We start from the raw sequence: 15,011 nt of genomic DNA, 5'->3' as shown, positions 1-15,011 counted from the left end.
ATAATACTGTTCCCTAATTTACTGCAGTGTGATTGATGAACTCAAAAAGCTTCCTGTAGTCCAGCTTTTTAGACTAGAAAGACTTTTTTTTCTTGGAGGGATGAGGTTTGTCTCTTTCTTGAAGTCTTAAATGGCATGTGATTTAAAACAGCTCTGCAGCAGGTCATATTCTGATACACGTACTGAACAGAAACAGGAAATCTCTGTGAAATTCTTAATTCCTGATTTTGCCCCAGTTGAAAGTGCTGAATTCTGTTATTGTTAATAATGTAACAGTTTTCCTCTGCCCTCCCCTAAAAGAGGTGTCTCGCAAGGCCAGTGATTTGAGGAGCCTAGAACGGGAACAACCATAGCTGGGGTAGACTGTTGGGCAGTGTTACACAAACCTGTATCTGTATTAGGAGAACCACCCGGCAGGCGTCTCTCCAGCACAAGTATATAGTCTGCTTATAATCATCAGTTTAGAGAATAATCTTCTCTAACTGCACTCATTTCTATTCCTATCCAGGGAAGGATTCTGCTTTCTATTTTCTGTTGCTAAGTTTTCAACCTAGTAGCTGGTCTGCAATTCACAGCCTTACCTTTGGTGATGCTGAGCGTGTTGTCACCGCTTGCTACAAAATCGTAAAGTGCAACAAAGAGATTGGGATCGCTCTCAGTGGCTCCAAGCAGGTTCTCCTTGGAGCTCCATCTGATGGCTTCATTCAGTGCCTGGGGTTCAACATCGCAACCATAGGGGCGGTGCAGGGCCTCTGAAGAAAGAGCAGGAGAGGAAATATTTGCTTTGGGTACAATCGTAAATAGATCAAAATGTGCTCTTTATGGAAAGGGAGCACCATGTCTGTACATCTTAGATTAGTGGTTTTCAATCCCCACTTTGCTGACTCTTCATTCTATAGGTTACTTCTAACAGGGGCTGGAGAAGGTGATTAACTGCCTATATACCAAGTAGCAAGCTATGTATATAAAATTTCTATTTAATATTTATAATATTATATATACCTCTATTTATATACACCTCTATTTGAAAGTATTTAAGCATTCATAGATAAAAAAATGGGTGAGATTAAAAGTGCTTTTTCTTTATTATGCGAAGTAGCGAAGGAAGCCTTTCAACACTGAAATATTATGTTTTATGTCTTTATGTTTCTGTGGCTGAAGTAGACAGCCTGGATCTGAAACCGACATTACAAATACAGGTAGGACAGACTGAATTATGACACAAATGAGATCTATAGGTTGGGACAGTAACTGATTCAGTATTAGCAGGAATAATGGTGATTTGTAATACATTTCAAGACTGTGTAAGTAAGAAGTCAAAAACTGACAGGAACAGAAAGCAGTAAGGGTGATGCTAGGTATTTAGCAGCAGTGTTTCTGAATACCCAAGCAGTTCTGTTTTGCTGTTTCAAAGGACAACTGATGCAAACTTGACAGTACAAGGGAGTGGAGGGAGGAATCAGACCTGCTTTATGGACAAAAGGAAAAAGTCCCTGCAGTTCCTGTGATGATGAAAAACAATCTAAATACACAGGGTTTTGGAAGTAACTGTAGTAAAAACCAAAACTGTCTGAACACTTCATGGTAGTGCTATGCCAAGACCATCATTGGCTTTCTAACCCAATGAAAGTTAGGTTTCATTGAGAGGTTTTCCAGGAACATGTAGCAGAATAAATTTCAATATTAAAACAAGAGAAAGAGCGATGATGTGGTTTCATACCTGTGGGCTGCTCAAGAGGGCAAAAAAAATATGAAGGTGTAAAGATGCAAATATTTTCTCTGATGGTACAACTGCCCTAAGTTCCTGTCCCAGTATACCTTTCCAAATTCTCTTGTTGAACTTACTTACGGAAATGTACACTGCAAAGAGATTTCATTAAATGCACTAAACATAAAAACTCCTCTTTCAAAAATTTGAGGCTTTCTTTGCTTTACAATCATTGCTTTGGCCCATTTCTGAGGGGCTGAGAAGTCAGGCTCAGGGTGTTTTTAAGCAGACCACTGCCAGAGAACATGCGCATGTGACTACCCCCTTCCCCGCACTCCCATGAGATTTACCTTCGTGAACGAGAGCTAGTCTATAGGCACTTTAAAAGAGAACAAAGAGCTCAAATGCAATACAGGACAGGAAAACTGGGAAGTCAGCAAGACACAAAACAGGAAAAGGCCTGTGCCAAGTAATAGGCAAACACATGCCAAACCTGGGTCACAGGACAGAGCTCAAGCCTGGAAAACAAGGACTTAGAGGGTTTCCCAGCATCTACATGCAATTTTTTGACTGTATTGTAGGTACATGAGAAAGTAAATGGTTGAGGTTTGTTCCGATTTGTTTTTAAACACGTAGCTAAGTGGCTTTTGACTGCATTTCTGGTAATTATTCAGAGTTATACTGCTTGCATAACCTGCTCATCTTGCATTTACTTAATAACCTACCTCCTGAGCCTTGCCAAAGTAGCCCTCTATTAAGGTTCTCCTAGCAAGAACAGAAGTGACTAGAGATTAAGCTCCCAAAATGTCACTTCTTTGATTTAATTGTCCGCAGATGCAATATTTACATACACTTCTTGCTCCTAACTATCAACTGCAATTAGTTTTACAATATACTAACCCATCAGACTGGGTGCTATCATGAAAAAGAGAGGAAATCCCAATCCCTGCTGAGCTACCTACATTATAGCATGGCTACCAACATCCCACTGTTAATTTTTTAGGGCTGGGCGTGTACATATGCATGTCCAGTTGTTAAGCACCAGGAAAGAACACCAGTTCCTAAATCCAGCTCTCTTTATGGAGTAAAAATACGTATTTAATTAAATAATACATTCTTTATACTTCTAGAGTGACTTGTGTTAGAGAGAGTGTTTACCAGTGCCCTAAGCAAAGTCACTCAGTGAATGTGCTTATACAAGGAATGTGACTTACACATCTCTGCTAAGGAGCCAACACAAAAGTAGGCAGTGTTTCCAAACACTATCTGACCTTTCAGCTCCAAAATGCCTTAATGGTGTTTAAATAACATCTTACTTTCAATTTTAATCTGCCAAAATGTGGAAGGCTTTAAACAAAAATATATGCATTTTTTCTAAATCAAAGCATACTTTAAGTCTCTTTCTCAAGCCAGAAAAGCTCATGAACCGAGCATCCAACCCCTACTTAACAGACAGCACAGAGGTAAGCATTGCACTCGATGATTAAGCCTGAAGCAGCCTAGTATCAGCTCAGCAAATCCCATGACCAGCTAGCTAAGCCTGCCCACACTGAGCCCAGCAGCGAGCACTTTAGCCAAGGCAAAACCAGCAGAAATGCCACCTGCTGCTTAGCGCTGAGCAGCTCTGCCCACATGAAACCATTTGTGGTGCTGTGCTGGATTGCCAGCGAGGATTCAAAGCAGATGTGGGACTACTACCACTTCCTCGGGAATGCCTGTGAGGCTGGCACATGTTCTTAACACCCACTTTATGTACAAAAAAAGCCAGCAGAAGTTAATGTTTGATGAGGAGCTTCAATCACTTAGCTACAGTGCTTACCTAAAAATCACATTACCTAAAAATCAAATGCTTTCAAGAGTTCATGTCTCACCAACTTCCTTCACTTCCATTTTTAGAGTGACTTGGATGCTTAAGTAACTGTAAAAGTTACCCAATATCTACTAAAGGGGAATTTACCAGGATATAAAAGTACCTATTGCAGGACATTATTACATAATAACCTATGCTGCTCAATATGGTGTGGGATCTATAGCATCCAATATGTAAGGATATGGAAGGTCAGTGAAACATGATAATCACATAGACCTCATTAAGGAAACTAAGATAACCAAAGCATATCACAAATGATACCCCTCCAGGTGAATGGTCTGCAAGCTCTATTCATACCAGGAGTAAGGAAATCAGCTGGGAAGTTCTGTTTGATATCAGCTCCTTTTAAAGGCTAACCATAAATCATATATTACCACTTTCATTTCCTATACAATGGAAAACTTCCATCATCATTTAGTGTACAAGTACTACACAGTCATGCAAGAAGGTTATGCTTCATCCATCTCCTTCCTTTTCTTTATTTCCACAATACAATTTGCTTCTCTCCGGATATGAATGCTTTTCCTATTCAGCCAACATGTAAGGGATGTTTTGTCCCCCCACCCCAGTGCTGCCAACACTGCAATTACCAATCTCTTCAGCCCAAGAGCAGGAGGTAGTATAAACTAAATCTTAAATTTCAGAGTCACATCAAGTGCTGAAGTGGTCTCTATTTCTGAAATACTAACTGTGTAGCTGCTCATAAAAACGAAGCATTTCAATAATCCTAAAACTCAGATAAAAGCAGGCAATCTCAGTCCTGCCTATGGCTGGTCTCATACTACAAGACAAAGATAGACTTGAAAGGAACCACATCCTCCTTGAAGCACTCAGAGAAATACAGGAAAGGGATAGCACAGCATTACATCCCTGAGCGTCATACCTGTGAAACTCACACCAGGCTCAGAGGCTTCCTCGCCAAGGCAGCAGAGCAGCTTGCCCTCTTTGCCATAGCTGCTAGACTGGAAGAGGACTGTCCCCACAATCATGCTGTGCTTCGCAGCAAGCAGCAGAGGCTGCTTGGCTCGAGAAGTCCTGGACTGCCACCGACAGCACAAACACCACCACGTGCAGATGTTCACTGCTCACAAGGCTGGAGGCCAATGAAAAAGCAAGTGCTGCCGAGCAGGCGAAGGAGAAACTGGGAAAATCAAGCTGCAGCTTAACTTGGTTATTAGCTGGAAGTGAGGGTGGAGCTTCCCAGGGAACGCTGAACAAACAGAGGATGTGGGGACTGGACTGCAAGTTGAAACAATTTTGAGATGAGCTATAAAGACAGAGTTTTGTTCCACTAAGAGTTAGGCAACAAAGCATTTGGGAAGAAAGCAAACGGTTTCCTTGGAGAAATTTCTTTGTACAAATTACAAAACAGATCACCCATTAAGGAGACCGCCCAGATTGATTCATTTTTCCACTCCACATACCATTGCTAGAGCACTATTTAAATTAATCACCAGGAAAGGATGTTAGTGAAAATACACATCTGAGAGATGTATGAGCACTGAGCAAGTAAAGACTCTTGAACAATTCAGGATTTCAGAAAGAAACAGAAAGCAAGAACAGTACAGTATGCCCAGTCTGAGCTGCATATTTGTCAATTTATTAAGACTCAGGACAGTTCTCTGAAAGGGCACCATCAAATTACCTCTCAAAAAACATAAGATTTGTTGGATGAATTCTTTAAAAGCCCTAGTTTTCTAGCAAAGGCTGTACGATTGGTAGCAGGACAGGCTCCTCCTAACATGTGGACAAGGAAGGGTTAAAGAGCAAGCCATCACCATGGCAGTCTCACACCTGGGAGGGTGGTAGGCCTGCAGAAGGGTATAAAAGGGAGCAGGGAAAGGGAAGGCAGTGGTTTGGCCTTTGTAGGGGGAGAGGAGCTGTTACAGCCCACCAAGAAGAAAAAAAAAAAAAAAAAGCAGCATTTCTATAATCCATGAACTCCACTGTTCCGCGAGAAAGGCAGCTGCACCACGTGATGAGGACTCAGATCAGGCTAAAGGTAAGAAATGAGCAACCTGGCTTATTCCAAATGTTTGTAAGGCTGGGGATGTGGAAAAACACCATATAAAACTGGATATGCTGTGGTGAGGAGCTGCTTTTCCCCATACAGCCTGTGACATGAGTTATTTCCCCTACCACCATCACCTAATGTATGTGGAAATAATAACCAGACAAAGAAAATACCTTAGGATACCTGCATACTGTTATCTTCCTAAAGTTCTGACAAGTGGGTGACCTCCTTTCCTCCTCCTACAAAACCAAGCTCAGTGAATCCTGCAGCATGCTACTCAGTAGTTATACATTGAGATACCTTTACTTAGAAGCTCCTAGGCTTTATTTCTTTTCTCCTTTATTTCTTCCTCTTGCAGTTTATTGTTTTCTCCCCTCTCATGTGCTCTGGGTACTGTTAATTACTCTGGTATTTGTACTAACCTTTCTGTATCTATTAATACACAAAGAATAAGCAGAATTTGTAAGGAGAGACAGCATAGCCTCAGAAACACATGGATAAGCATTGTGACAAGCTTTTCAGGTAGGTCTGAAATAGTACCAGGAAATGGCAAGCTATATATGGATTTGTGACTAAATTAGTCATAGCTGTAATAGTTAAGAAAGTTAATAACCAATTTACTTGCTAGTTAAAATACAACAAATGAGTATTTGGTATCTCTGAAACAAAGAAGGATTAACGGAAAGTTAGGTTGTAATAATGTAACTTGCAAATATATCTATTGAACCTCTCGCTTTTAGCCTCTGTCAGAAGGCTCTCTGGCCTGTTAACAAGCTCCTGACAGGAATCAAGTACTGGCCAGCACTGGTATCATGGGCGAGTAACATTTTGGCTGTAAGCTTCCTGTAACAAGGCAATTCTGTCCCTGCACCCTTCCAGCCACCCTCCTGAAAGTGCTTCTCAGCGGGAAGGACATGGGGTGTCCCTGCACACTGTGTAGCTGCTCGTAAGGTCCTGTCAAATACACACAGGCAGAATAAAACCGGGCATCTTTCTACCTTCTAGATGAGCGTTATTTCTTTTACAACTGATTTTCCTAGATAGTTATTTTACACTGTAGACCATCATCTTGACATCTGCATCCTGTTCCTATTCCCTTCACAGTAAGTTGCCAATATAAAATCTTAATTGTAGTACACTCAACTTCCTCAGTGGAAGAATCCACCTTCCAGGCACAGCAGCTCTTCCTAGCTCTCTAGACTATTCCCTGTGGTGCCCTTCAAAGCTATTTCCTGAGAGTGGTTACCCTTCCTGTACAACTTAAATCATCCATTTAGAAGCATTTCTCTAGTTCTTCCAGTGGTGGGAAAAAGTTGAATATAAGGAAATCTTGCTGACCATGCTACTTTGATACATACAGTTCAGGGAGCTTCTAAAAAATTTGTTGTACTCTGAATTTATGAACCAACTGTCAATTTCTCTTAAATGAAAGAATGTGTAAATGGAAATACAGCTCTGAAAAGGATTTGGTGGGGTTGGCAGCAGGCCAAAGTGATTGGTTTGTCAATGGAAGGAAGAGAGACAAAGAAAGGGTTATAGGGTAAATACTGGTTATTGTATACAGTCTTAATCTGAATATCTCAGCATTTTATATCAAAACCCATAGGGTGTATAGATATACACACACAGTGTTCTACCCTCTGGCTTCTCACATGCCTCTTTTTCACAAAGGGATGCTTGAATACAAGACTGCCAAGATCCCTTCATATGCCACATCTTTCACTTTATTTTCACTTTGAGTTTTCAAACTAAATACCAATATAAATATCCATGATGCTATTTTACACACAGACTCATTTTATATTCTTGCTTTTAAGACTACCGAAGAATAGGCATTGGTCAACTTAGAGCATAGAAAGTAGACCATCAAGTAACTAATGACTGCCAGTATAATTGGTATTTTCCACTGCATCTTCAAAACGTACATCACTTTACATCACTAGACTTCAAGATCTTTAACCAGCTTGTTAGTGGGAGGATTTCTGCCATAATGAATACAAGGAAACAAAATTGATAACACAGCAGCAAGTGGTTTTCCTATTTTGCTGACATGATTGGAGTAGTATCAAGTTCTACAGTAGCTCTGTTTCTGAAGCCAAGTGTCAGCGCTTCCTACTAACCAAAAATACTCAAGGCAAACTACATACTAAAAAGCAAACCAATGCTGAATAGGCCAAGTTCCTGCTGTCTAATAATGTGGTACCACAGAAGCAGACCTATGAACTTTATTTACCCTATAACAGACTTAAGCCCTTACCTAAATGGACCACCTAGTCTTTCTGCTGACATACATGTGGCCATGAAAAACACCAGTTTAAAAGGGTCAGACAGCTCACATATGGCTTTGGTAAAATGCAGGCAACCTAACTAAATGCCATTCCTAGGTGTTCCTCTCCAGCAAGCAACCAGACTCTTAATAACGTGGTTTGCCTGAGCTAAGCACAGATCCATAGTTAGTCTTTGGGCCTCCCACAGAGTGGTGCAAGGTTTAAGTACTGTAAACAACCTACTGAATAAAGCCAAGAAATACAGCTCCAAGCCAAGAACTTGGGATGGGCAAGGAATGGGTTTCTATTTATGGTACCAGGCTGGGAGAGACAGAATGGGAGGAGACTTCAGAGTCAGTGACAAAACTGCATCATGAACAGCTCACATCATATAAAAAGAAATACTTCAAGCCAAGCTGGTAGCACCATCGTGCCTCAATTATCAAAATAAATCTGAAATAGAAAAGGTTAATAAAAGTGATCTTTGGTATCAGAGAGAGAAATATATGGAGAAACTTAAGAGCTCTCCATACACCTCACCTCTTGGGAGTGGATTTATTTTGTAACTTGATAAACTGCTGCATATGATATTCCCCAGCACTCATTTAATGGTTAAAGTGGTAATTCTTTACCTGGAAGATGTGCTTTTTGGCTAGTTTGATATAGAAATCCAAGGGAAGACAAGGTTTGGGTTTTTGATGTTACTGAATTTTCATTGGTAGAGAGTGCCAGATTGATCTCAATTGATTTAGTTACACCAATTTATGAAGAATTCAAGACGTTGTCTTGTCTACCTGAACATTACAAGATGTCAGCTATGTTAAGATTTTAAAAACGCCAAACAAACCAATGTTGATAGAAGGAACTGCCTGTCTTGCATTTCACTGGTTAAGGTTATCCTCTCCGTTTGTTATTAACAGCCACTTCTTTGCTCAGATGTCAGTGACACATGTATCCCATTTCTCCCAATATCAACCTAACGCAATGTTTCCCTATTTTTTTCTCAACTAATTTCTGGTAAAGTATCTTTCTGGTGCAGAATCCAGTATGAAATAAATCAAGCTTAAGCTCCAAAGTATTCATTTGAAAATCTTCATTCATTCCTTGTTGAGTGCAAGGTTCATAAATCTCTTCATAGATCAACAGTAAGTGACCAAACCTTCTTCTGAAGCATTTGGTAGCATTGCTGTTTTAAGAGAGAATTTCAAAATAGATGAAGTACTGATCATCTTCAGTACAAATGCTGCTAACTCATTACCTCTAAGGTTTTTTGTCCTCACAGAACTCTGGCAGGAAAGTGACTCTGGGATAAATGCAGCTAGCAAAATGATGCAGGTTTTTAGATGCATTTAAAAAACACTTCAGGTTGAGGAACTCATCTGAGCACAGGAGAGCTGGACTAAACAGTTATTAAAAGGTGCAACGGATGTTTCCTGCCACAGGTACTGGGAATGGTCAGAAGCACAAGAATCCACTCAAAGTACCAATCCGACTTCTTTGACTGTGCGTTTGGGCAGGAACTAAAACCCAACAGCACAACAGGTATTAAGAAAAACACTTTTCTGAAGTGAAAGCAAGATTTTAATGCAATTAAAATGATATACAAAAAGGATTTGAGAACAAAGAGCTACAAATGTAACCCCTTTGCAAAACCCTGAATACTGTATCAAAGTGTTTACCTTATTTACTAAGGATTTGTTCAGCTCCTAGAAAGCTAGTCAGCTTTGCAGTTGCTGGAATCTAGAAACAAGCAGAGACCACCAACTTTAGATGCTCTGTATTACATACCTCTTTCCATTGAGTACTGAGGTGAAGAAGTTCCAATCTTTGTTCCTCTGAATCCTGCCTATAGTGGACAGTAACTACTCCCACAATGACAGTTTTAGGGAAAGGAGTGCTATGAAGGGACACCCAGATTTCAAAGATAAATGGGAAACTGCATACATGTAGATCAAAAGTCTATTTGACATTCTTCCTCTGTCGTGCTAAGTTCCAGTAAGCCTCTCCAGTATGAAGGGTAAGGAGGATTAGGTCACCCAGTCCTTCTCCAGGAAAGGTGGGATGGCCAAACATTATGACAGCTTACAGCAAGTCATTTAGCACTTTTTTTTAATCAGTACTTTGGGAGGGAAGTTGCTTAATGTGGATTACACTTCACTCCAACAGAATTCCTGAGGAGTTGTTAATACTGGCCAGATCAAAGTCAAGATATTATCTACTAAGCAAATCAAATGAATAGCTATTTATTCACAGTGTTAAGACAAACATTTGAAGTAAGAGCTCTTCTCCAAAAAGACTACTTGAAAAATCATGGCTCAACTGACCCCAAGCAAGCCAGAAATATGTACACTAACACAAGCCTAGCTGGTGAGAGGTTTATTTTGAAGATGTAAAGCACTAACTGATCAGACCTTGGAGTTAACATGACATAAATGTCCAAGCTGCTTTCCAAGTGACATAATTACATCTTATTAGAAGTCTTACAGTATTAGGTACTCTCCTTAGACTCAGCACCTGGAACAATGACCACATTAAACTGCTTCTCAGTTGGTTTTTTGAAATTTATTTTTAGCCTTTCTAGTTAGAGGAAAAACTTAGAAGGAGAGGGTAGAGACTAACTCACTGACTTGTAATCTCAGGAGTGAAAGAAAATGTCAATCTAACAGCCCAAATTTGAGTTGATGTCACATCTTGAGGCCCAAGTAATTATTTTTGCAAGTGCCTTGAACAGGCTGCACTGCTTACCTTTTGGAGGATATTCGGAGGGCAGAGCTCCCCAGGTGAGCTGATATAGCTTCAGTTTCCAGTACATGAGTTTAATTTTTTAATGGAATCCCAAAATGCTTGTTAGCACAGATGCGACTTCTCAGTTCCATCCACCCACACTGAATATGCAGCAACTGCCAAAGCTACACAGTACTTCTGTTTTAAAAAAATATTCTCTAGCTAAAAATAAATTACAAAACTGTTAACCTCATTTGTCAGCAACCAATATGCTGTTCAAGCCATTGTCCACAGCCATTTTCTTCTCTTGAACAAAGAAGGGGTCTCCTTTTTTTAAAATAATATTTACTTCATTTGGCTAAAAGACTTGTGATCTTGCCTCCTTTTAAATATATTTGTCTTAGAAAATAAACCAGCGTTTCCTTTCCTCCAAGAAAAGCCGAGCTTTAGCATGAATACTTGCCCAAAAATTGCATGCCATCTTGTGAACTTCAGAACCAGGGAAAACTCTTAATGTGGGTGCTTGTCAGGAGATCCCCAGAGTCTGACATTCAGCTGAGCCCTGGCTGAGGGAGTTTTAGTTGTCTTGCTCCTTCTCGGCCTTATGGGCTGATTCACTTTTGTGGGGGCCAGTGTGAACGTGCACGTATGAAGTCAGAGAAACACATCCATCGCACTAAACTTAGTTACTGGCTGCTGTGCCACTTCCCGTTGGTGAAACCCAGACACTTGTAATTGGCTCCGCTCACCAGACAAGGGACTCCATTCACCAGCGCCGTTTCCAACAGCTGCTAAATAACCAGGGTAACATGAACCCCCAGCTTCGACAGGAGGAGAATTCCTAGCACAGCACCGACAGCTTTGCAGTTTCAGGCTGTGTCACTACATTTGCTTTTTCAAATCTACTAACAGCAGTGTTTAGCCCTTGTGTGTCTCAGTCTAGTGTTAAGACAAGAATGTATTCACTGAAATAATGTTTTTGGAAAATCCTTTCTGGGTTATGGCAGAATTAATACAGCTTTGAAGGAAAAGAAACTACAGTAAGACTGAGCAACTTCAATACTCCTAACAGTAATCAAGGCTACAAAAAAGTCACTGTTTGACTTGCTGGTGTAGTAAAAAAATCAGTTTTATTACAAAGAACAGTAACTGTAAATGAATAGACAGATTATAAGTTAAGTGGATCTGGACTGAAAATGCTTATATAATTTAGTAGGTTTGTGATGGATATTATTCAGTAAATCTGATATTTGGGGATAGAATAAGAAAAACTGTTTTAAAAATAATTAATTGAAGAGAGGTAAGACTAGCCAGTATATTCAACTTGAAGGAATTTTATGCAGCTAAGATACAAACATGCATTTTATGTACGTCCACTACTATAGCAGTAGTATCTACTGTAAAGTTAAGCATTGAAATTATTTTTTCTTTTTAGGAAGTACAAGTACTTCTTGACTGTTAACATCAAAACTATAGAACATTTAAAGGAAGTATGATAGGAAAAATAAGTCCTGCCTTTTGGATTTAGCAGAACACTTACAGAATATCAAAAGCAAGCCAGCTAACTGACAACTGGGATTCTTCAGGCATGTTAACAACAATGGTACTGGGCCACTTATAGCCCAGCATCCTGCTGTTACCATTGCCAACAAGTTGCCTGGGGAAAGGGTAATGATGTTATTCCAGCATACTTTCCAAGCCTCCAATCTGTTGCAGCTCAAGGTCTGTCTGAGCCAGAGTGGGTGTTGTAGTCAAACTTCCTACCAGGCTTCTTCCGTTATTTTGTCCAGTTGCTGTCCGAAGTAATGCAAACTAAACTCATCACATAAACAATATCCTGCTGCAATGTTATCAGTAGCTCAATTGCACATTGTAGAATAAAGAACAAGCTCTTGCTTGTTTTGAACACGACATCTGCTAGTTTCGTTTGATGATCCTCAGTCTCTACAGTGGCAAATCCTGAATGATTACTACCTGGTGGTGCTTTTCCTGCCACTTGTGATTTTTATAGGCCTTTATCTTGCTTTACCTCAGCCACCTCTCTTCCAGGCTGAAGAGTTTGTCTTAGGCAGCCTGATGGGTTTGCCTTTTGGTCACCTTTAAACAGTCCTCCTTTGAGGTTTTTTTCTAGCTCTACCATACACCCCTCCAGATAACCAGATCAGAATTACATGCAGTATTCAAACAATAGCTTTGTACAGTGGCAGAACTATTTATTTTTCTATTCCTAATGCTCTGCTTTTTGGACTATAATTCTAAATGTTGTTCATGATACTGTCTTATTAGAGCTCAAAGATTTATTTCTATTGTTATAGTAGTCAGCTCTGAGCTAAGTATCTCGCATGCGAAGCTACAACCATTTCCCTGTATACCTCCTTCCACATGTTTACACTGAACCTTGCACCACTTCTTCAGCCTGCAACCTCCTGCAATTCTTCAGTCAACTTTTGTCTCTACTGTCTTTAATAACCTCATATTATAAGCAACTTTACCATTTTGCTATTTGCTTTCTTCCTCTTCACATCATTTGTCATAGTCTGACAGCAGCTTTTAATTAAAAGAGGCAAATTGAAGAAAAGTTAGAAAGCTGAGTAAAAGACGTTTTCTTACTCCTATGTGATAGCTGTTTCATTTCTAGCATCTTTTCACTAAACAAAAACATTAATGTGTTCCAGTGAGTTATATACTATAATCAGTGCTTAATACAGTGTATGATCTGGTTAAGTCATCAGATACTGCTATCCTATGGTGAGAAGCACTTAAAAAAAAGACAGACAAAAATTACTTTGCAAGGGAAACTGCTGAACTAGAAGACTGGTTACAGAAGGTATAATTGGCTCTAGGGAGAAATACTCCAGGAGATGGGAAACTTGAATGTACCTGTATGCAAAAAGGGCAGAAACATCCTGTAGAGGATCGTTTTTTCTACTAATTTGTTTTCAGAGCAGTAAAGAAAAGCAAACAAAGTACAACAGTGTGGAAATGAGTGACTTAATTCCCCAGAAACATTAGGCCACATCTTTTGACTAGGTTAAAGATGGCCATTTCAAAAACCAGAAACTGCATGGAAAATGCTTAGATTAACCTTAGATTAGGCTAGCAAGGACAGAATCTGACCTATACACAAATAAACATCATAAAGAAAGTAGCTGCAATTGCAGATTTATCTAATTTGTCAAAAGACAAATCCCCACAAGAGCTAAGATCTGTTGCCAATTTACAATGCTAACCTGAACACTCACAGTTTGTTTTTCTGTAACACTGCAAACATTCCCTCCTTGTGCTGGGGAAATATGGAAGAGGAAAATAGTTGTATGGATTTATCTAGGATCATGAAGGGCTTTCAGACAGTCCTAACTAAATGAAATTCTGTTTTATTGAATTGGTACTACAAAACCTTCCATTCACCTGGAATAAGAGGAGACAGACAATGTAAGCTATATCATAAGAGTAAGACAGGCTTTTCTAGACTGCATTATGCACACTAACTTAAAAAAGCATGTGAAGATTAACAATAAGAGGGGAAGGGATGAATGCTGCCTTAGCCCCCCTCAAAATCAGATACTCTAAAACCAAAACATAGACAAGTGTCCTTCTGGACTGCTTCAGTGATGAAGTTCAATAGAGTGCTACTCTCCCAATTTTAACCAAATCTATTCCTCTTCTGTTCTGATTTTCATCTATTGCCTAGAGGTTTTTGAACAGAAAAGCTAAATGACAAGGAAAGTATCCGCTACCTTCTAAAACAGATCCAGCAACTAGAAAAAGCACAAAAAAATTATTTCATTTTGTCACTTGCTTGCCACGCAATTACTTGACTAATTTTTCCTGTTCAGAGGATGAAACAACAACTCAATGTTGACACAGGGAATAAGACCCACTGCTAGTTATTTAAAGAGCCTTCCTCCCACTTAATACTGGCATAGCTGCCTGAGACATCTCTCCTGCTGCCAGTATTTGTGGTGGTACGACTGGGATGCTCAGAGGATTGGTCAGTATATTGTCAGCTGTTTTTAACTGAAGGCTACTCTAGCCTCTATTACTGCTTCTGCCTTTGGGTGCCACCTCCCCCAAAGCTTAATTTACTCTATTTACTATATATATTCTGAGAGAGGAAGGAAGAGGGAAAGGGCTGGAAATTCCCAGTGGGAGGTCTAACATAGCATTTCACTCAGCAGTTTGTTTCCTCTCCCTCTGTAAAGTACTGGTTAGTTCCTAAATTGCATCCATCTATAATATCAGTTTTTGTGGATTTTACTGTGAATAGTAACATGCTTTTCTACAGAGCCAAGGAGTACAGCACATCATGAACTGGGAGGATGCATTAATACTACGTTGTCTCTTGTGGCACTGATAAGAGTTTTTACACCTGCAGAAATGGTAGCAGTGACAAGTAGAAATGCACAGAAACTGCAATTCAAGTTGATA

General features: G+C 39.8%; 1 protein-coding gene across 1 annotated transcript in view; it reads right to left on the bottom strand.

The window, feature by feature from the left end:
* Window positions 1-15,011, bottom strand: part of ABL2 (ABL proto-oncogene 2, non-receptor tyrosine kinase) — a 49,999-nt gene that overhangs the window by 15,879 nt on the left and 19,109 nt on the right. The window contains exon 2 of the mRNA XM_030032623.2: window positions 582-752. Coding sequence (XP_029888483.1) covers window positions 582-752 — 171 coding nt within the window. The remainder of the gene's footprint in view (window positions 1-581; window positions 753-15,011) is intronic.

The sequence above is a fragment of the Aquila chrysaetos genome, chromosome 12 (assembly GCF_900496995.4).
Source record: "Aquila chrysaetos chrysaetos chromosome 12, bAquChr1.4, whole genome shotgun sequence".
Taxonomy (NCBI): domain Eukaryota; kingdom Metazoa; phylum Chordata; class Aves; order Accipitriformes; family Accipitridae; genus Aquila; species Aquila chrysaetos.
This window is presented reverse-complemented; position numbering and strand designations above follow the sequence as displayed.